The sequence below is a fragment of the Canis lupus genome, chromosome X, assembly GCF_003254725.2.
Source record: "Canis lupus dingo isolate Sandy chromosome X, ASM325472v2, whole genome shotgun sequence".
NCBI lineage: Eukaryota > Metazoa > Chordata > Mammalia > Carnivora > Canidae > Canis > Canis lupus.
The window spans coordinates 30900233-30924273 of record NC_064281.1 but is presented as its reverse complement, the minus strand read 5'-3'; the positions used below and the strand labels follow the sequence as shown (position 1 = coordinate 30924273).

The 24041-nt window shown below is 36.3% G+C and overlaps 1 protein-coding gene across 5 annotated transcripts in view; it reads right to left on the bottom strand.

The window, feature by feature from the left end:
• The window catches only part of CFAP47 (cilia and flagella associated protein 47), a 509395-nt gene that overhangs the window by 484323 nt on the left and 1031 nt on the right, over positions 1 to 24041 (bottom strand). For all 5 annotated transcript variants that reach the window (XR_003133488.3, XR_003133486.3, XM_025439582.3 and 2 more), the window contains exons 2-7: positions 20279 to 20430; positions 13594 to 13709; positions 6644 to 6782; positions 4176 to 4404; positions 3520 to 3680; positions 1801 to 1928 (exon numbers count right to left, since the gene is read on the bottom strand). Coding sequence is in view for 3 of the 5 variants with exons in the window: in XM_025439582.3 (XP_025295367.3) it covers positions 1801 to 1928; positions 3520 to 3680; positions 4176 to 4404; positions 6644 to 6782; positions 13594 to 13709; positions 20279 to 20430 (925 nt within the window). In the remaining 2 variants the exon portion in view is untranslated. The remainder of the gene's footprint in view (positions 1 to 1800; positions 1929 to 3519; positions 3681 to 4175; positions 4405 to 6643; positions 6783 to 13593; positions 13710 to 20278; positions 20431 to 24041) is intronic.

Here is a 24041-nt window from a genome sequence, read left to right as displayed (position 1 = left end):
GGAGCCTGCTTCTCCCTCTGCCTATGTCTCTGCCTCTCTCCTTCTCTCTCTATCATAAATAAATAAAAAATAAATAAAATAAAATAAAATAAAATAAAATAAAATAAAATAAATAAAATAAAATAAAATAAAATAAAATAAAATAAAATAAAATAAAATAAAATAGAAAATTGAACACAGGATGAACGAGGATGCTAAGGTCTTGAGCCTGAGCAACTGAAGTGATAGAATTGCCATTTCTTGAGACAGGAAAGACTGTAGAAAAGACAGGTTATGGAGAAACCAAGAGGGTTTTTTGGACATGTTAAGTTTGAGATGCCTAACAGATATCCAAGTGGAAATGTCTGCTAAGTCACTTAATGTATTTAGAAGTTCAGAGTAAAGACAAAGGAAGAAGTCTTGGATGTTTGAGATGAGAAGAGAAGGTGTGTGATACTGATCTATCTGATCTATCGTGAGCAAGCAAATGAAAGGAGGAATGCAGCAGGAATGTTAACCATCTTAAAGGATCCACTTGGGGTTAGTGATTATAGATTAAAAAGTGAACCATCACAGCATGGTTTGGGGGTTTTTCCCAACACAATTAGCTTCCCAGGTGCAGACCCAGGGTAGGCTAAGATTGGAATTTAATCAGATTAGAAATTTGCCACTCAGTCACTATGGGATATGGGCCAAGAAACTTAACTGTACATGGAAAAGAGTGATTAAAATAATGAACAGAGGAATATAAGCTGGGCAATAACATAAGCATGAAGTTTTGGAGACACAGGAGAGAAGGCAATAACTATAAACCATAGGGTTTAATTAAGTGAATGAACAGCTTTGCACGGAGAGCACTGTAACTAGAATCTAAAAGACGACTGTGAATTTTTCTTCACTGAAGCTCTTACTAGCCATCTCTAGACTCTAAATTACCTTTAAGGCAAACTTACCATCTCCATCACTCACCGTTCCAAACTAGGTTAACTTGCAAGACTCAAACAAATCTTCTATGATAGACAGGCAGAGCTCAAATCACAAACCATGACACAAATCATAGCAAAGCACTCAATTTCTGTCCTCGGAAAACAGTTCAACCCTGCTCAATGGTATTACTCATCCTGACACACAATTCTTCTCAACTCCTGACTTGCCATGGCTCATCTTTCTAGATCCAATCCCTCACCTGTCTCTATCTTTATTTTCTCTTTGATCTGTCTGGCTAAGCTGAATTCCAAGTCTGATTACATTTTTTCTCACTATAGCCCATCTAATACTACCTGAGAATATTAAAAAGGGCAGTGCATCTTGACATGTGGCCTGCAAGGTAAATGTACTTATCAATACCCTATAATAAGATATTGTACCCTATTCCTAGAGCTCTGGTTCTAGGTCTTATCCTTTGACTGTTACCATATGTAGATTCTAAGAGCTGAAGTTCTGGTAGAGATGGGAATGGGTTGTTTGTTCTATATTAATCTCTAAGAGAAAACATAGGCTTAAATGGAAAAAGAAGCCAGGTTGGTTCATGCATTTTCTTTTTTCATTCCTTAACTCTAGATCATCATGTTTATCTAATGTCATTTAAAAATAATGAAGTCGTCTAAATTCTAACTTGAAAAATTATTATGTAAATGATTCTGTGGTTGACTTCTTTCTTAACATGCCACAAAAGACTTTTTAAGGTCTCTCGCATGTCTGCATTTTTGTTCTATTCAATAAGTATACATTTTTATTAAATTGCCTCTAAAATATGATATCCACACTTCTGAATAATTTAAACTGCTATATATTTGATGCGTATACTCATTTCATACTTACTTTTGATGGTTTTACTGTTATCGTCCCTCAAAAATCCATCTTTACTTCCCACAGAGTCAAATCTCAAAAAGACAGCATAGTCCTGCCTGTGCGAAGGATCATTATTCTTTTTACCATCAATCATTAGCCTATAAAAAATTACAATCAATTATTTTTAAAGCAAAGATGATACACTCTACTACATCTCAATAAGGATCAACTCAATCCTTAAATCTATGCAAACAGATGAAAGTTCAGGAATAAAAATAAAATTGTGATCCATTCTCTAAAATTACTGCCCAGATGTAGAGACTTGCCAAAAGAAGGCCACAAAACGTAAAGATTCCAAAAACGAGCTCATGACAACATCTGCAAGCCAAAAGTAATTTAAATATACTAAATTGTCAAGGTCCAGCTTCAATGTCACTTTCTATGCAAAGGTTTTTCTTTCCAGGCCGAGTTCATGGCTAGCTAAGGGCTCTGTTCAATTCCTACAATAGTCTTTGTTACCTCTGGATGAAACTGCAAACCTCCATTCCATATCTGTCTCCTCCTGTGGACTAAGCACATATTGCTAGCCACATACTCCATATTCTTAGCAGAACAAGCAATTTGGAGAACAAGATTTGATAACAGTCAAATCTTACCAGAGGAGAAAAGGAGAGGAAAGAGGGGAAGAAAGACCAAAGCCAGAGATGAGTTACCTCTCATCACACACACACACACACACACACACACACACACACACACAGATAGATGTGAAATACTACATAGGAATGCAAGTCGCATGTTAAAAACATATTTAACTAAGACTTCCAGTCATAATCAGACCTATGAGTTTATGCTAGACTCTCAAATAAAGGTAACATGCTGCCATGAAAAAGAATATTTAGAATTCAAAGATTCTGTGTTAAACAGAATCTTATACATTGGCCAAGGAAATTTCCTGCAGGAAAATATGATTCATGAGGCAATTACAAAATGTACAAATAGAACAATTACTTGATTTATTACCCTCCTTAAATTAAAATACAATTCGGTCTCCAACAATTGGTATCATCATCAAGTGACACCCAGTTGCCCCAGAGAGAAGTACCTTGAACACTGCCTCCTCGCAAAGGTAAACATCCAATTGGATCAATTGTTGCCGCCCCCACATGGCCACCTCTCCAGTAGAGCTGAAATTGCTACTATATATTTAAAACAGCATTTCCAAATATATTTTCAAACTAAATAACCAAACCAAGTACACAGAATTAGGAAAAATATACATTGGCAAAGGTCCTAAAAGTCTGTGTCAATTTCAGCAAGCAGAGGTGGTTGATCCCAGCAGCTGCTATAGGCTTCATATTCATGCTACTTAGCAAGTATTTTGCTGTGGCAAGAGCACTGCATCCTCTCTGGAGGCACCTAAACATACTGCATGCCACTGGCCATCACCTATTTCTGCAGGGACAACGGGGTCTTGCTGCACAGAGTCATCTGAGACCACAATCCAAAACAACACAGAACTTCCACTTCTACCAGGTCTAAAGAGATCTGTAATCTGACATGAAATATTTAGAACAAAATTTTTCAGTATTCGAAATAATGTTAACCATGTTGGAAACTTTAAGAGCCATAATAAGAAAAAGCTGATTGGTACCTTCTGACAAGTTTTACTATTAAAGTCAATTTGATGAATGTATGATTGATATGCTTTCAATGAATAAAAAACACAATAATTGAATTTTTGCTTACTTTGGGCTGAAACAAAATGTAATTGTAGTCTTTTGATAAGGCAGTAACCTCCCTTCATTAGGAACACATGAGATAAAAGTGGTAATATCTATGTTCTTTGATTTTCTTAAGTAGGTGAGATTATTTAAAGCAACATCTGTTTTTTGGTGTATATTTGTGCCCTGTAATATAAAATCAGAAATAAAAAGAATATTATGGCAGAATGCAAATAAAATATTTTAAGAGGAGATCATAACATGATTGTTGAAATTTTAGTCTAGAAGATAGAGAATATGAATGTCTTTAAAGTAACATACATAAATTTGACCAAGGGACATCATAAAACTAAAGGAACTGTTGAAAAATTGATGAGAACAGAAATCCCCACAACTAGCTACTAATCCATAAGAAGCACTTGTCTGGTTTATTTCAGATACAGATCCCTATCAGTGTTAATTTAATTTACAGAATTTTTTGAGGTTGAAGACAAATGAAAGGGAATCAAATCCGTCCGCATGTTAAAACATACTTAGAAAAAAATTAAATTAAATTAAATTAAATAAATAAAATAAACATACTTAGAATAATTTAACAGCTTTTTTTGGTTATATGCAAGTTCAAAACAATCTGTTTCAAAACATAATACCTGATCTTCCCCTGTTGCATTATTTACTTACCAGTTCTTCTCCAACTGAGTCACTTTGCATTATGGCCACCCAATTTATAGGTTCTGGGCTGTTATTGTATAGAAGAGCACGTTCAATTTTTGAAGTTCCGAAGAAAACAGAACCAAAGTGTATGCATTCCAACTTTTTGTCATTACTCATGTTTAACAATTCAATAATCTGCTCAACCACATGAGCTTTGACACTCAAGAGTATATCTGGACGACCTTGCAAACTCACCCTACAAGATAATAAATTATATATATTTTTAAATTAGAATTCTATATACTTAAGTTTTCTCCTAAATATTTGGATAAGCAGAAATTTTATAAAATCTCATTATAATTAAAATTCAAAGGCCTGAGAGCAATTCCTTTTTCATACATGCCAGAGAATGCCATGACCTTCTGACTGTCTGAATCTGCACAGTGGAATGGCATATGTACAACCTAATTCATTGTCCCCAAGAAACAACAAAGTTGGAAAACAATCACATGAATTGACTTCAAAAAGGACTTATTGCTAGGTCCATCTCACCAACTATTTTGTAAACATTAGAACTGGATAGGATGATTTAGATGGTCGCCTGTAGTTCTAGAATTCTGAGATTCTTTTCTAACTCATCCCACTCCCCCAAGTCCAATAGCCAATCTCATCTCAATCCTAATAACCCTATTCCCTATGAAGTAAAATCTCAGCAAAATTCCACTTGTTTGTTGAAATGAAGATCTCCCCATAAAGCTTCACTTCCTAGACTAATTTCAAATCCCTTTTGCAACTGCCCACATATGCACATGCCTCCCTCTGTGGCATAAATGCAATCCTTTTGACTCTCACCCCATCAAATACCACAAATAACTCACCACTCCACAAAAATCACGTAAGTCCTTATCTTACACTACATCTGTGTCACAGTGGGCAAGTCTGGCACCATCTAAGCATATCTCTCCTCCTTTAGCTTTCTTGATGCCATACTTTGATGGTTTCCTTCTAACTTATTCAGACGTTACCTTCTCGTTCTTCTAAGGCTTGGATATTTTATAAACTGCATGAATAATAATGTCTCTCTCCTACTCTTTTATACTCAGCCCTCCTTGTCAAAGTTATTTTCAACACTTCATGCTTCAATACAACTTATCCACTGACACTCCTCAAGCCAATACACCTCGACCAAATTCTTTTTCTGTGCCTCAAGATAAGTAAATCTAATAGGCTCCACAGGATTCTGCAAAGCAAATCAATTCCAGCAGTTTAAAACTGAACTCAAGATCCTCTCCCACAGACCTGTCCTTCTTCTTACCTTCCCTCTCTATAACCAGTCCCTACATCTAGTTAAATCTGCCTCCATAACATTTCTTCAATCAGCACACTTCTCTCTATACTTTCCAATCTGTACCTTAGCTGAAACCTTCATCATTTCTTTTCTATTTTACTATTATAGTTAGTAGTCAGGCTATCTCTCCACATATGTACTCCCTGATTTGTTGTGCCCACTGTTATCAGCACGACCTTTCTAAATTGCAAACTAATCAAGACACTCCCATCTTAAAACCTTCCCGAGATTCCACAGACTTCACAATAAAACCTAAGCTTCTATCAGGGCTCACAACTGTTTATCAAACATTTTTCTGGCTCTGACCTTCAGTAAGAAATGTATTTACATTGCAAACACACACACATGCACACACATGCATAGAGAAATACACAGGCACACATGCATGCACACATACACATTCATGAAACAAGTTTTGCAAAAATATTTGCCCTTACTATGTGAGATACATTCTGATATTATCTATTTCACTATTTTGATGCTGGTGGTGATCTATTATAGTGAATGCACATTCCACTAATGGACTGAGACATACAACATTAAAAAAACACTGTCCTATGAAGTCCTTTACTGGCCCCTGCGCCATTCTGGGTTTCTGGTCTCATCTCCTGTCACTCCACACCTCCATCTCTTTGCCTCTACATTGCCTCAGCTCTCTCGGTGTGTTAACATTGTCTATTTACCTCCAAGATTTCAAGTCTTCTATGTGCTCTGCCTGAAATTGTTCTTCTAATTTACCCTCACCAACACCCACCTCTCCTGTGCACATGTGCACACACACACACATACACACACACACATGCACTCAGCTCAAATCACACCACTGCTCTTTGTCTGGCTACTTCCTACTAACCAATAAATATTTGAGTACACTATCACCTCCTTACTGGAGCCCTTTCCTGATCCACTCCCTCACCCCCACAAAATCCAAACTAGGAACTCCTGTTATATGTACCTATAGGCCATCCTCTAGTTCTTCCCATTTTTGAGTCTCTGGTGCTTGGCAAATAGTAGAAACTCGGTGAATGAATTCTGAATGAAAGAATAAAGAAGCTAATATACATTCAAGACAATAAGCATATCTGAAAAGTAAAACTGGAACATATTAAGTACTACATTAGAATTAAGAACCATAGTATATACTTACATTGCCACTTCATTTACAATTCTGGGCTCATCAGCACAGAAATCCACTTTAACAATCATGGATGACTTGGGCTCCACAATACCATTACTCGGAAAAATGACAATGGGTAATTGGCCCTGGTATTCTGTTTTAAATGTACCTAAGGAGAACAAGAACAGATGGTTTACATCTGGATCCTTACAGTGTTATATTCACACTCTTAATAGGAGACAGAGTATATAGTCAATTGTGGACCAAGAATCACAGCTTTGATTATAAGTTTAGCCTCTGGGGTTACCCAACAAATGTGAGCTGATTGTTAGGACTCAAGCTTCATTGATCATTAAAATATACTATCTGCTTACAATGTTCAGACACGTATGCTAAGAGCTTTGTATATGTTAATCTATGTAATCCTCAGAGTGATTCTCTGATATAGGTTCAATCATTACCTCCATTTCATAAATAAGGAAAAGAAGCTTACAATGGTAGAGTGATTTGTGGTAGATTACACAGTTGACTTCAATTCTTCACCCTTCTCTGCATCTTACCATTATGCTACTGTGGGCAAAGTATCTTTTCCTACTCCATGACTTCGGGCCTGAACATGTGATTTGCTTTGACCAATAGCATATGGGTAGAACTGAAAACATGCCAGCTCCAATCCCAGATGTTCTCTGACACTACTATCATGTAAGGTGCTTGAATAACTGATGCCCCTTTGGCCTGTGGTTCAGAATGAGCACATGTAGAACACAGCCTCCACCTGAGTCACAAGACCTGCAGTGAGTAACAGAAAATCCTCAGCTGCCTAAATTTGAAGCAGAGATACCCAGCTGACCCCAGTTTAGATCAGTCAAGTTCCAGCCAATCTGCATACAAATGAACAATCAAAATACAATTGCCTTTCTAAGACACAAAATTGTGGGGTGGTTTGTTACATAGCAATAGCTGACTGCCACAGTTAGAAATTAATAGAGCTAGGACTTTCACTTGGATGTTTCTGACCAAAGAGCTCACACTTATGGACATTGCCACTTTTTAAAAGATTTATTTATTTATTTATTTATTTATTTAAGTAATCTCTACATCCAATGTAGGGCTAGAACTCAACCTCAAGATCAAGAGTCACCTGCTCTACCAACTGAGCCAGTCAGGAGCCCTGTCACTTACTGATAAATGAATTAATGCAGTTCACATAGGGAAAGGGCAAAAGGAATGGGTTTCTAGAATCAAATAGCATGGGGCACATGGGTGCCACAGTCAGTTAAGTGTTTGACTCTTGATTTCAGCTCAGATCTTGAGATTGAACCCCGCACTAGACTCCTCAGTCAGCATAAAGTCTGCCTAAAGACTATCTTCCCCTCTCCCTCTACCCCTTCCTCCATATTTGCTCTCTCTCTCTCTCTCTAGATCTCTAAATTAGTCTTTTTTTAAAAAATAGAATCAAAGAGCATATGAGAAGGAGCCTTAGAAAATGTCTTATTCTGAAAGCAGATATGGTTCACAATTTATGGTCATGTTTAGTCACTGCATGAAATCCTTGAGCTCACACATTATGTCTTCCTCATCTCTGTGGTCCTAGCACCCTACACAGTGCCTAGCACCATGTGGTGCTCAAGATGTGTCCAACAAATGGAAGTAGCCAGCCACAAATTTCCTTAATATCATTATGCGAAATAAATACAAATGAGCATCCTGCCAACATAAACTTTGCAAATTCTAGCTCACCAATTCTAAATCACATTTGATGAAATTTTCCAAAATTACGAATTTCATTCTGGAAAATAAAATATTAGCATAATAAAAGTGTTGAAAGTATAAAAAGGCAAAAAACTTTTTAAAGTACAGAGATGATCTGATGGAAAAGTCAAACAGTAACGAAATTCGTTCTTCTGATCATTTTAGGGAAGTACTAAGAACATATTTAAGAGTTTTTTCCTAAAAAAAAAAAAAAGTTTTTTTCCTGTTATAAAACAAAAATTCAAATAAATGTTACTGACTCAGTTCTTCAGAAAAGGAAAATTATGTGAGTCACAGTTAAGGCTGAGTCAGTGAGATAGTTCCTATATTGTAATCATTTTGATATAATTTGACAAAAGAATTTAAGGGAATATTTCAAAAATTTATTTAGGAACAACCCTCAAACCAAAAGAACATAGTTCAATCTTCCAAATATATTAAAACAGTGGCTAAACAAATATTACTGTGTCTTATACAACTTTATTGCCACTAGTAATAGTGAAATATTTGACTTTTATTTTTAAATCACTAACAACAGAAGCAAGGACATCATACTAAGGGAAGAGTGCCATTGAAGGAAGGATGTTACAGAAGGAATTTTTGTCATCAAATTTTCATTTCTTTTTAGATATGACACTGGCTGATGTTTGGAGAATGAACTAGGAGATAAGGGACTTCAGAGAAATAATTTCAGTTAGTATACTTACTAAGCAAAAGAAGATGTTGGCCCGTTGTAGAAAAGTGGCAACAGGACAGAGGAAAGAGGATTACTGACATAATTAGGAAATTGAATAGACAGGATTTAATAACTGACTAAGGGGGTAGGAGGTGTAAAAAAGGAAGAGGTCAAGGATTTTGCCCAGTTTCTGACTTGCCCAAATACATGGTAGTGATGTTTAATGAAAAAGAGAAAAGGAAAAGTTTTGGGGAAAAGGTGAGGAGCTTAGTTTTAGACATGTGAAGTTTGAGAAACCTGAAGGAAATGAAGAGGATTGTATAGACCTCAGTGAAGGAACAGGAATGGCAGTGATTACCTAGGGGGAATGTGCTGACTCAGGAAACGTGCATGTGTGTGTTTGTGTCCATGCACATCCATGCAGATTCTAAGAAATGCTCACATTTAAGCAACCCCTCAAAAAGGGATAACAATCCACAAAAGAGAATTGAAGAGGAGGAAGGTGGTAGAAATGAATAATTCTCACATCAATACTAAATATTTACTGAACACTTAATATGTATCAGAGAGTGTGCTAAGCATCTTATTAATCATCATTACAATTAGAAGAGGCAGGCACTATGTTTATCTCTACAATAGATGTTCGAGAAGTGTAAATTCCTTGCCTGGGGCTTCCCAGCCAGTAAATAGAAGGATTTGAGTCCTGGAAGACCTCACTCTGGAACCTGAGCCACTATTTTATATAAGCCATTGAGGAGTCAAAGAAGTCGAACTTTTGGCTTTTTTTTTTTTTTTCAAGACAATACCAGTGACCACCTGTGTCAAATGTTGCTCATTAAGTCATGTAAAATAAATGCTTAGTCTTGTTCACTAATGAGACTTAGGAGAGCACATGGTATGTGAGTCTACACATAGTTGTGGATGGGATGATAGGTCCTCTACACAAACCTCTATGTTTTTTGTGTCTGAGTTGCTCTACTTTCCCTAGAGAAGCAGCTCAGGCATTGGGTGATGAAGTATATACATTGTTACCTTGTCTTTATTCTTCCAAAATTCTTTTAGAAACTATGAAGTATTCATGTAAAAGTATTTGTAATATTTTATTTTGTCCTTCCCTTCCCCTATGTTCATCTGTTTTGTTTCTTAAATTCCATGCAGACCATAATGGACGCCGAACTTTAGGAAACAAACTGAGGTTCGCTCGAGGGGAGGTGGGGGGAAGGGGTAATTGGGTGATGGGCATTAAGGAGGGCACTTGATGTAATGAGCACTGAGTGTTCTTTGCAACTGATGAATCACTAAACTCTACCTCTGAAACTAAAAACAAAAATAAAACAGAACAAAACAACAAATAAAAGCATTTGTAATACCAAGCCAAGGCAAACAGTCTGTAGTTTTATAAGCTGCTACTGAAAAATCAAGAGTCACAAACCCAAGGTTATTTTTTTTTCAAGTTTCCTTGGGTCTAAGCATTCTGAGGATATACCAGTCTTCATATGTCTCCAGACAACTGCTTTGGAGACTCTTCAGAATGTCCATATGGGATTAAACAGGTTACTTCTAAGTTCAATCAGCTTTCATTGAAAGCTTAATGCTTTTATTGTTATGTACTAAAATGACAAATCATTTTTTTTATTTTGTAATATCCTGGTCAAATTATTTTTAGAATTTTTTTTATTCAACTAATGATTCTTTACTGAAACTCTGAGAGATCACTGAACCAAATCAATTACACAAAGGTTTATTGAATGTCTACTGTTGCCCAGGATTGTATTATGCAAGAAATGTGTATTGAGATTCCATGACATCAGTTTCTAAGAAAACAAAAAATACACATTGAGAATAAGTAATGAGTGTTTCTCTGAGTAGTTAAGGAGGATCCCAAGCACCAGTCCCAGGACTTGGTCCAATTTAGCAAACTTCCTGGTTTATAGATGATGATAGGCTTTTCTAGACTGTGAAGTAGTGAGATGATGCTGATGATCAGGGAAAGGAGGAGAGTAGGCATTAAGAGCAAGAGAAAGGACATATTATCTTGGACAAAATAACCCAAGAAAACCTAAAGGTTGATGAGTTCTAAGGTAGCTGTTCAAACACAGAAATGGTGTGTGAAGATCTCACGAGAGACTTTAAAGACTGTTCTACATTATAACGCTGTAGTAGAAAAAGTCGTCTCAGATATTCAAGGTTACCGAGGGAAAAAGGGAAATGATTGCAGTTCCAGGCATGCTAAAATAATAATGCTTTTTCCGTGATGTTCTTTAAAAGATAAAAACTGAGAAACAATAAAATCATAAAACAGAACATGGAGTTCACCAGCTCAGAAGGTACTAAGAGTAGAGACTTATCTTAAAGACAAAACCATGTCTTCAAAATGAAAAGACAAGCACTACTTTGCACAGTAAGGAGTAAATTCAGGAAACATAGAGGGTGAGAAAGCAAAATGTATTCAACAATATTTGGCTAAATCCATGGATAATTACTCCATAATGGGCTATTAAAATAAAAAATCATGAAGCTGTTACATAGATCAACTAACAACCCTTCTGTCACCACCAGAGAGAAAAACAAAGCTATACATACCATGAATCTGCTGAGTGTGGCTTTTTAATGTCCTCTTAAGCATGCATATAAATTTATAAACATTTGATCTTTGACTCTAAAACTATAAAATATTTGTCACATAAAATCTTTTTAAAAATTTTTATTAAAATCATCTTTGGGTGCTAAATCTATTTTCTGCATAAGTGTTTTTCCTCATGAAAATACATTATTATTCTCATGAATATTTATATACTGTGCCTGTAGATAATAAGGACTTTATGACACCTTACAGACACTTGCTACTGTGAATATAAAACATAATATCAATTTTGCTTATGGTGGAAAAAAATAATATTGTTCAATTCAAAGAAGGAGAAACAAAGTCAACACTAAGAAAATATATTCCATTGATAATAATTTGGTTTACTTTGTAAGGTAATAATTAACATTTCTTGGTACTCAATTACAATTTACAAACTGTAGTATTTACTACAAATCCTGTGAACACACAAAATATTAATATAACACTAAAAGCCAGTGTGGTTACTTTTCCTAAAATGTATGGGTCTAGATCTGAGGCTTAATTTTATTTACTTTATTTTATTAAGTACAATAATACTGAATATTCATTTAAAATTAAAATCACATATACTTGTTACTTACAGAGAGCTTTTATATGTAATAAAGCTGTACAGTTTGGTGACATTTTACAATAAGGAGAGGATATGATCAAAACTTTGAAGGGTTTAGAATGCACAACAGTTAAGAGAGATTTTTGGAAAATAAATAATAAAAATAAAATTCTCTCAATTACATACCACTGCTCTAAAAAACAGAGAGTCTAAAGGACCATACAGTCCATAATTACTAAACATGAGACATCCCATCCTTAACACTGGAGTCAGACCACAAACGAGTCTAATATTCTACAATTCCACAGGCATCAGAAATTTAATCATTTAAAAAACAAAGCATGGAAAGTTGAAATGAGCAACATTCAGGGAAGAACAATTATCAGTTTTATTTGTTTAACCTCAGGAAGAAATCAATACAGTGACAAACTGTCTTTGTCTTAATAATTCCCACTGCTCAATCAAACAGCCCCAAAGAATATCCCCACTTAGTGTAACAGGCTTAGAATTAAGACCAGTTTTATGTATCTGAGAAACAGTCTCAGAAAAAAATGCCCTCCCTATGTGGATCTAGTCCTCATGTCAGCTCAGCAGAAATGGAAGCCTTGCCAGCCCAGATGCTGACCATCCAATTAGGTCAATGAAGGTATAAGCAATTTTATTATATACTGTATATCATCAATGAAGAGTATGCATGAACACACACACATACAGACATACACACCTTTATGGAAACTCTTAGGTCACAGTAAAAATCTCTAGAAACAATCCAGTCTGGAAAAAAGCATTTACTCTTTCAACAAAAAGTTAGCAAGATCTTTCTAGAGACCATCATGTAAATTCAAAGTTGAATATGATAGAGAAAAAGAACAAATATTTACTGAGTGCTGATGAGTCAAGTACCATATTACAACCATAAGTTCATACATAATTAAAAAGAGTTAATTTTATTAACCACAGTATATAAATGAGAAATATCAAGTTCAACATCCTAAAAGATAACTTGCCCCAGATCACACAGCTAGTAAGGCACTGTGCCCTGATTCTATCTCTGATGGCTCACTCTGAGAACTATGTCATTCCATAACACATATCCTGCCTTCTGTCTGCAGGGAAATCACCAGTCACCTGGGAGTCAGGCTATTAATCAGAATCATAAGGAGACAGATTCATCTTTCCTGCATTATTATCTATCAGTCTTTTACAGCCATTCTATTTAAGGGCCTTCAGTTTTGAGCTATTTCAAATGACAGACAACTTTTGGTGGGGAGTGAGGAATGAATCAGAGAGCCCATTAATTATACAAAGTATACATTTTAAATAATACCAACTTTCTTCCAAAAGTGGAAGTTAATTTATATAACAGAAAGATATACCTGGAACTCTGCCATGGTTAACGATATTAATCTCTTTACAATATACTTTACTATCAGCAACCAATGTGCCAAAATTAACTTCTGACTCGATTTCCAATTGACAGGATGGAATCAACCTAGAGGAAGAGAAAAGTGGACACTATAATTAACAATTATACCCTCATACTTAAATCCACAGGGGGACATACATAGACACCTTTATTAATTCCTTGTAAGACACTTATGTTTCCTTACACGTCTGTTGATGGCATATTTATCAGTAAAGAGAACTGTAAATAGACATGAAAACAAGATAATGAGATGCATTTTAACAAAGAAATCAGACTTTATGCATCTAAGAACATGGTTACCCTCTTAAGTACTCACCTTGATAGGCTACCCACATATCTCAGTAGTTTTGTTGCTCCAAGCATTCTTGGAATCTCCACCTAAACCTATAATACACTCTTTAGGCCCTCCTCAAAAAGGATGGAATTGATCTTAACAAAGCAGTTTGGATGATGCCAAATCTGATGAAATAAAAGAAGGCACTATGCTATAAAATGCCATTTGGAGACTAAAGCAAGGTTTAAGCACAAAGAGATACGATTGATTATTCACCTGTGTCTCTAACTTAAAGGGCTCACTGTAGCACATCTATACCATATATTTCATACACCTTTTAAAAATCCATTATAATCCTATATGCATGTCTCATAAGGATATATATTTTTTGTATATGGCTAATTCATAATTTATAAACATCATTAAATATATTATCCTGTTTGATACTAAAAGTTTTGTGAAAGGGTAGTAAATATTATTATGGCTATGTTACAGATGAAAAGCCAAAGACTTCAAAAGTCTCAATGACTTACCCAAGAAATTATTTAGATATAATATTGGTGACCTTAGCCATGAATCTATTCTATTAGATTTGGAATGCATTACCCTTACAAACCTAAGGATAACAGCACCAATAATTAATAGAGTAATAACTGATCTTTACTGAGTCCTTACATACCAGACACATGATTTAAGTAATTTACTCCACATAGGATACAACCTCCAAGATATAAATACAGACACACATACACACACAATATATAAATGAAAATACCTGAACAAAATATTTACAAATGCTGCTTTATGCACTGGGTCTTCCTTCTGGCATATATGTTTATATGTGAGTGCTTGTGTATTATTAAATATGTACAGACATTCCAGAGATCAGCCAGGACTGTCCTGCATATGCTGCTTCTTTAAGGGATACCATGTTCTTCTCATAAAGACATTGTAATTTTGTAATAGGAAAAGGAAAGATCAATGACCCTAGTGTACTTAATTGCATTAATAAAGAGTTTACAGGATCTAAAGGAGGAACTCATTACACAAACAATATATGAAGCTGAACATTTTTTCAAACTATTTCTCTAGTTGGATACAGAGAAGTGTCTTAAAAATAATTCTGGGGGGCTGCCCGGGTGGCTCAGCGGTTTAGGGCCGCCTTCAGCCCAGGGCCTGATCCTGGAGACCTGGGATCGAGTCCCACGTCAGGCTCCCTGCCTGGAGCCTGCTTCTTCCTCTGCCCCTCTGCCTCTCTCTCTCTCTCTCTCCTTTCCTCTCTCTTTCTCTCTCTCTCTCTCTGTCTCTCATGAATAAATAAATAAAATCTTTTAAAAAAAGAACAGTTCTTTTTAAGATTTTATTTAGTTATTTGAGACAGAGAGAGAGAGAGAAAGAGAGAGAGAGAGCAAGTGAGGGCACAAGCCCGGGAAGAGGCAGAAGGAGAGAAGCAGACTCCCCACAGAGCAGGGAGCCAGATGTGGGGATCAGTCCTAGGACCCTGGGATCATAACCTGAGCGGAAGGCAGATGCTTAACCAACTGAGCCACCCAGGCACCCTTAAGAATATTTTCTTAAGAGTCTACTCTCACACACACACACACACACGCATATACATATATATACATATGTATACATATACACACACACAAACACACACACACTAGTCAGAGATTGTAATATGTAACAGTTATTCTGGCTTTCCTCTTGGTTTCTCTTCGATTTGATTAAAAAAAAGTATTTTCAATAATATTTTCTTCTTATGTTAACAGAGAATTTATGTTAAGAGACAGGAGAATAGTAGTTACTAGGGCCTGGGGGTGAGAAAATTGGTGAGATGTTGGTCAAAAAATACAAACTAGAAGATGAATTGGTTTTGAGGATCCAATGCCCAGCTTTGTGGTTACAGTTAACAACACTGCATTATGTATTTGAAAGTTGCTAAGAGACGAGATCTTAAACATTCTCACTACAAAATGAAATGATAAATATGTGATGTGGTGGAGGTGTTAGCTAACTCCACACTAGTAATGACATTGCAACATATAAATGTATGAAATCAACAGTAGATACAGCTTAAACTTATACAATGTTATATATCAATTATATCTCAATTTTAAAAAAGGAAAAAAATTAAGTATCAAACTTGGTAAGTTAAATTTATATTGCATGTCTGGATAGCTCAGTAGGTTAAGCATCTGCTTTCAGTTCAAGTCATGATCCCAGGGTCCTGGGATAGTCCCATGTCAGGCTCCCTGCTCAGCAGCGAGTCTGCTTCTCCCTCTCCCTCTTCCTCTCCCCCTGGCTTGTGTTCCCCCTCCCTCTCTTACACTCTCAAATAAATAAATAAATCTTTATAAAATAAATAAAAAATAAATTTACATTAATATAATTCATAAGAATTTTTTACAAAAAAGTATAGATTTATGATTACAGTAAATCTATTTATATACATATCTGTATACATACTGGCTACACATATTCATATGTACATATACAAATATACATATGCATATATTATATACAAATTTAAAACATAGTTTATTGGTGATCAGCAAAAATCTTTTAAGTATAAAAATGTAACACATTAGGATATGATGCTATGGTAGAGATGCAATGGAAGTACAAAACTGAGGGGGAAAATGAGGTAAATTTTTCAACTGTTAACAAATTATTATGGTATTTCCACTTTACTGGATATATTTGAAAAAAGCATATAATTATCTTATAGTAACATTTATTATGTACAAGCAATTACATCTTTGCAACTATTCAAGCTCATACCAGAAAGCTTTAGACATTTTTAAATATGCAAGAGGGATGTAGTTTTTAGGGATACATTCTAAAAAAGTGCTCAAAATCATTGATTACATCATTTCTGCTAAAGTACAGATAATACAAACTTCTGGTTTCCTTGTACTGAGTTGTACAGAACTATAAACTCTAGAAATGGTGCAAGAGGCAAGCAAAGAATGTTCATATCAGCCTTATTTATAATAGCCAGAAACTGGAATCAGCCTGACATTCTTTAACAGGTCAATGGTTCAACAAACTGTGGTATACACATACCATGGAATAATACTCAACAATAAAAAGAAGCAAACTATTGATATAAACAAAAACTTTGTTGAATCTCCAGGGAATTTTGCTGAGTGAAAAAAAATCAATCTCAAAAGGCTATATAACATATTTCGTGGGGCATCTGGGTGGCTCAGTGGTTAAGCATCTGCCTTTGGCTCAGGTCATGATCCCACGGTCCTGTGGGATGGAGCCCCACATCGGACTCCCCGCAGGGAGCCTGCTTTTCCTTCTGCTTATGTCTCTGCCTCTCTCCCTGTGTCTCTCATGAATAAATAAATAACATCTTCTAAAAAAATAAATAACAATTTTGCATGACAAAATTTTAGAGATGGAAGACAGAACAGTGGTTTCCACAGTGTGGGGATAGGTGTGAAGCAGAATGGAGGTGGATGTGGTTATTAAAAAGTTAACAGGAGAGATCTTTATGGTATTGGAACAGCTGAATATCTTGACTATGGTGGTGGATACAAAACCCTAAACACGTAATAGAATTGTACAGAACTTAAAAAGTTAACACGCACAGATACATACACACATACACATCTTCCTTCAGCCCCTTCCATCATACTTTAAGAGAGCAGCGTTGTCTTTATTTTGCAAATGTGATAAGCAGCTGACCTCTGATAAGAGAGGGCATACATTATGGGGATAAGACAAAATTCCTGTTTTCAAAGGAAGAAGTATCTTCAACTCTTCTCTCTATATACAGTACAAAAACAAATCTAAGTGCAACTCATAGTTATATCAATGTGCAGAATGAACCAAAAATGGCAATAGTTAAAATAAATTGTAAAAGGTAAATTAAGGGGGTGCCTGGATGGCTCAGTCAGTTAAGTGTCTGCCTTCGGCTCAGGACATGTTCCCAGGGTCCTGGGATCAAGCCGCTTGTGGTCTCTCTTGCTATCTCTGTCACTATCTCTGTATCTCTCTCTAATAAAATCTTTTTTTATAAAGTAAATTGAGTATTTGTAATAGGCTAATAGCTTATCCATTTACTATCATGTGTCAACTGTTTGATTTCTTTATAGAATGCAGTGCTGTGCTTAATCAGAACTTCTCAAAAACATGGAGAACCACATAACTGCAGGTCTAAATTTACTTTATAAAAATTTTTAAAATGCAAGGGAAATGATAAAAAGGCATGTCTAATAGAAATATTAATACTAATATTCCAATATTAATTCTGCTGGTGTTAGACAAATAGACACAAAAGAAGAATATCTATGGAATCACATTTTGCTAAGGGAGAGGTGGCTTCATATGTGTATGAATATGAATAAAAAATACAATTTTTCACACTAGTCTTAACAGGTAATTTTATGATGAACAAAAGTACACTTTTTTCAACGTAAAATGAAAATGGCAATTTCCTGGTCAAATAAATAATTTGTATCAAAGTTAATCTCCAAATCAGTTACAGTTGATCCTCAGACAACACAGGTTTGAACTCAGTGCACTTACATGCAGATTTTTTTTATAATACAGTACTATAAATGCATTTTCTCTTCCTTATGATTTTCTTAAAATTTTCTTTTCTCTAGCTTATTTTATTGTAAAATTACAGTATATAAGACATATAACATACACAATATGTGTTAACTGACTGTTATCAATAAGACTTCTAGTCAACAGTAGGATATTAGTAGGGAGAGTCAAATGTTAATACACGGATTTTCAACTGCACGAGGGTTGGCAGATCTAACTCCTACATTGCTTAAGGGTCAACTGTACTTACTTCTGTGTTATATTCATTATATCAGTCCACATTTTTCAACCAATCTCAAAAGAGCACAATTTAGATTTTTTTAAGTCAAACATCTGCATTATTTAAAATTTAGTGAAGTAATCATGGCAATAATTAAATTAAATTATGGATACAAGTTCACAATCCATTTAAGAATATAGTCATCATAAAAATAGAGAGTAGAATGGTGGTTACCAGAGCCTAGGGCGTGGGGAAATTGGGGAGATGTTGGGCAAGGATACAAATAGGGAACTAGTAGATAAATAAGTCCTGGAGAGCTAATGTGCAACATAGTGATTATAGTCAACAACATCGTATTATAAACTTCAATGTTACAAGGAGATTAGATCTTAATTGCTCCCACCACAAAAAAGAAATGGTGACTATGTAATGTGATAGGGGTATTAGCTCTCCTTAGATTGGTAATCATATTGCAATATATAAATATATCACACCAACATGCTAACTTAAACTTGTACAATGCTTTGTGTCAATTGCATTTCAATAAAACAAAGAAAAGTAAGATGAGAAGGAGCAGCCATTGAAAAAGTATAGTATCAGGGAAGTCAAGAGAATAAAGTGGCACAAGAAGGCAATAATGGTTAATAGTGTCAAATGCTGCTGAGAAATGGAGTAAGGTAAAGACAGGAATTACCAACAGATTGGCAACACGCAAGAGGTAATTCACTGGAAAGCTCAGGAAGACAACCTGTCTGGGGTTTTGAAGTGAGAGTAGAATGTGAGACTGTAAAGACAGTAATAGAGCTTTATTTAATAAGTTTTGCCATCAAAGGTACCAAAAAACATGGTAGAAATAAAATAGGATATGAGCCAAGGGGAAAAAACAGAATACATGCAATTATTGAATGTTTTTATTTAAAAATACCAGAAAGCTTGGGGTACCTGGGTGTCTCCATGTGTTGTTGGAATCTTGATTTAGGCTCAGGTCATGATCTCAGGGTCATGGTATTGAGCCTCGCAGGAAAGGCTCCATGCTCAGCAGGAAGTCTGCTGGATATTCTCTCCCTCTCTCTCCCTCTGCCCCTACCCTGCTTTCATGTGCCCTAGCTCTCTCTCTCTAAACTAAATAAGTAAATAGCTCTCTAAACTAAATAAGTAAATAGAGGTGCCTGGGTGGCTCAATTGGTTGAGTGGCTCTTGATTTTGGCTCAGGTTATATCAGAGTCATGGTATTGAGCCCAGTTGTGGGCTCAGCAGAGAGTCTGCTGGAGATTCTCTCTCTCCTTCTCCCTATGCCTTTCTCCACCCCCGTGCTCGCTCACTCACTCTCTCTCTCTGTAAAATAAATAAATCTTTAAATAAAAATTTTTTAAAAATTAAAAATACCAGAAAACCAGTCCTCCATTTGTTTTAAACACCACAGTTTCTTAAAAATTTGTCCTTTAAGTTTGGCTGTAAGGAAACTATGGACACAACAAGCCCTATTGTCCAGAGAAAATACAAAATATTACTTTGACCCTTATTTTCATTTGAAGAATGCTGAAAACGTCAGCATAAAATATGGAGAATACCTACCCAATTAGAGGGATCTCTATTGTTTTATTTCCTATTGAAATAAGTAGCTGGTCAAAAGTGTCTTCATCTTTATCTGGATGGTATTCCACCATCGCTGTCATCTGAAGTCCAGAAGCAAGTGCTTTATCCAGATTGGTCAACATCAATTTGAACTTTAGTGGAAGGAAAAAAAAAAATCAAATGAAACATCTTAACTCCTAATACGGAAATAATGTGAGCAACAGCAGTTAGAAGTATACATTATTTCAAGAGTTAGGTCAATAAGTTAGGTCAAGAGTTAGGTCAATACATAGACAATATTCCTTCCCTAAAGGCAAAGACTTAATTACCATATATGAATGTGTCAGATTCTAGATCCTGCAGATATGCTTTTAACAGAACATGGACTGAGGGACACCTGGGTGGCTCAGCGGTTGAGTGTCTGCCTTTGGCTCAAGGCATGATCCCAGTCCGGGAATCTAGTCCCGTATTGGGCTCCCTGCAAGAAGCCTGCTTCTCCCTCTGCCTATTTCTCTGCCTCTCTCTCTGTCTCATGAATAAATAAATAAAAACTCTTAAAAAAAAAAAAAAGCAGTACATGGACTGAAACTGACAATGCAGTCAGATGAGAATCATGTAAATGCTCATATAGACTCCTTTCGAAGTCTGAGGTACTTAAATAGAGAAAAAAGGGAGAGCAATCTAACAAAAATGTTGCTCAAACATCTATATATACATAACACACACATGCTTACATATATACATATGTATGTATACACATATACATATAGCATTTTTAAAGATTTTATTTATTTGAGAGAGAGAGCAGGACTAGGGGTAAAGGCAGAGGGGGAGGGAGAAGCAGACTCCCTGCTGAGCAGGGAGTCCCATGGGGAGTGCTCAGTCCTGCAACTCCAGGATCACGACCTGAGCTGAAGGCAGACAGTTAACCAACTGAGCCTCCCAGACACCCCCATATAGCATTTTATATAGTTTTTCCATGGGGATTTAGAATCCATAATCTGGAGGAAATATAAAAAATGAATAGGGCACCTAGGTGGCTCAGTGGTTGAGCATATGCCTTTGGCTCAGGTCATGATCCCAGGGTCTTGCTTCTCTCTCTGCCTATGTCTCTGCCTCTCTCTGTGTCTCTCATGCATTAAAAACAAAAACAAAAACAAAAACAAAAACTGAATAGAATAAGAAGGTTTTATTCCTTATTTTCTCCAACACTTTCATTCTTGTAAACCATTTGCTAGACTCTAGGAAAAATATGAAGGGAGAAAGAGAAGAACTACTATGTGTTGGACTCTCAATAAGTCAAGCATTTTTTTTTTAAATTTATTTACTTATTCATGAGAGACAGAGAGGCAGAGGCACAGGCAGAGGGAGAAGCAGGCTCCATGCAGGGAGCCTGACGTGGGACTCGATCCCCGGTCTCCAGGATCAGGCCCTGACTGAAGGCGACGCTAAACCGCTGAGCCACCAGGGCTGCCCAAGGTCAAGCATTCTCCATCTCATATCTCACACCATATAGTTCTGCAGTCCTATAAGGCTGATGTTAAGGGTCCCAGAATATAGAGGAGGAAACTGGGACTTGTAGAAGTTAATTAATGTCTAATGTCACTCTGATAGTGAAGATTCAAATCACACATCTATCTGACTCTAAAGTGTAAGCTCTTTCCCCACAACTAGAAAGAGTCCCTCTCCTGAATATATAATCTCCTTAAGGAAGTAGACTATATACCCCTAGAAAGTTAAATAATACAAGCCAAGGACTAATTAAGTGTCTTATGGGTAAATGAGACATAAGTAATGGAAATCCATGAAAAAAACATGATTATTATGGGCCAGAAAGGAGTGTACTTGGCCTAGGTTTAGAGAATGGTTGTGAAAGATGAGCAAGTAAGGTGCTCCCTATGGGGGCAAGAATATCTCAGATGCAAACAGAGAAAAAAATAAGCAAAATAGGGGCACCTGGCTGGCTCAGTAAGGCTCCCTGCTCAGCGGGGAGTCTGCTTTCCCTCTCACTCTGCCCATTCCCCTGCTCATGCTTTCTCTCTCTCAAATAAATAGAATCTTAAAAAAAAAAAAAAAAAGAACAAGCAAAATAGTCTCCCAGCAGGCAACTAATAAGCTACCCTTGCTGGGCAAAGAGCTTCAATCAGTAACAAGGGAGGTCTGTTGAAATTAATTATTCAGAGCTTTTCAAAATGCCAGGCTGAGTCTAAGGAGTACTTTCCAGCAATGAAGGACATAGGGCAGTGGAGTGATTTTGTTGAACAGTCTGAAAGCTTCATATTTCCAGCAAACTTCTGATACCTTAAAACCATCACAGTCCAACTCTCAAACCCCCTGCAATTACATAACAGCAAGAAGACAAGCGATCAATTATTCCCTGCATAAGCCTTGGAGTGTTAGAAGTACACAAATCGGGTGTGACTATCTTTAAAGAAGCTGTATCTTCAAGAAGAAAAACCAGGACGGGGAGCCTGGGTTGCTAGGCCCATTAACTGTCTGCTTTCAGCTTGGGTCATGATCCTGGGGTGCTGGGATGGAGCCCCATGTGGGGCTTCCTGCTCAGTGGGGAGTCTGCTTCTTCTTTGCCCTCTGCCCCTCCCCTGCTCATGCTCACTCTAAAATAAAATCGTTTCAAATAAATAATTTTTAAAAATTAAAAAAAAAAAAAAAGGGAAAACCAGGGCTTCAGCAGCATGTGCTCCTGGTCAAACTACAAGTTGCTGAGTCCTCTGAGCTGAACACAAAGGTGTATAAGGCACCATCCCTACCTAGGAGCTAATGGTAGGAGGCACCACTGAGGTAAAACTAACATTACTAGACGTCATGGGGACCCAAGTCCAAACTATAATAAATGTTTATTAATTCAACTGGTATCCAGTAAAGAAGAAATAATTTGGAGATAATATGATAAGATTTAGAGAGTAAAAGAGAACTCACTTAGACCCTCAAAGATGGGTGAGCTTTGGAAAAGGGTGATTCTTGCAGGAGGTGGGAATGAAAACATGGGTCAAAAGAAAAAGGAGTCTAGGGGCGCCTGGGGGGTTCAGTCAGTTAAGCATCTGCCTTCAGTTCAGATCATGATTGTGGGATCCGAGACCCAATTCTGCAGTGTAGCTCCCTGATCAGCGTGGGGCTCCCTGCTCTGCGGGGAGCCAGCTTCTACCTCTCCTCCCTGCGTGTGCTTTCTCAAATAGATAATAATAAAAAAAAATCGTATCTCAATCTCACTCTTATTTTAGATCATGTGTATGAGTGAATGTTTACTATGATCACCTGTTATCAGGAGACTTGATATAGGAAAGGATAAGAATTTTTGACATGTAAGTGATAAATAAGTTGATTTTTTAGTGGAACATTCCTAATGATAAATAGTATTGAATGCAGCTGGACTTATAGGTACAGAAATAGAAAGGTATCTATGATTTTTTGGTTAAAATGACATATTTGTTTGTATACACATAGGAAAATGTATAGTAGTGATTAGAACAGCAAGAAAAAGGCCTTTCATGTTCTACTTTCTACACTTAAAAAATTTGACGTACGATTTACCTAATACACAAATCTCGAAGGTAAAGTTTGATGAATTTTTATATAAACACACCCATGTAGCCACCATTTGTGTCAAATCGTAGAATATTTCCACCACTCTAGAATGTTCCCTTAAGTACCTGGAATAATCACACCATGGGAGTGACCACTGTACTGATTTAATGATTTAAGATTTTATTTATTTATTTGAGATAGAGAGGGAAAGAGCGTGGGG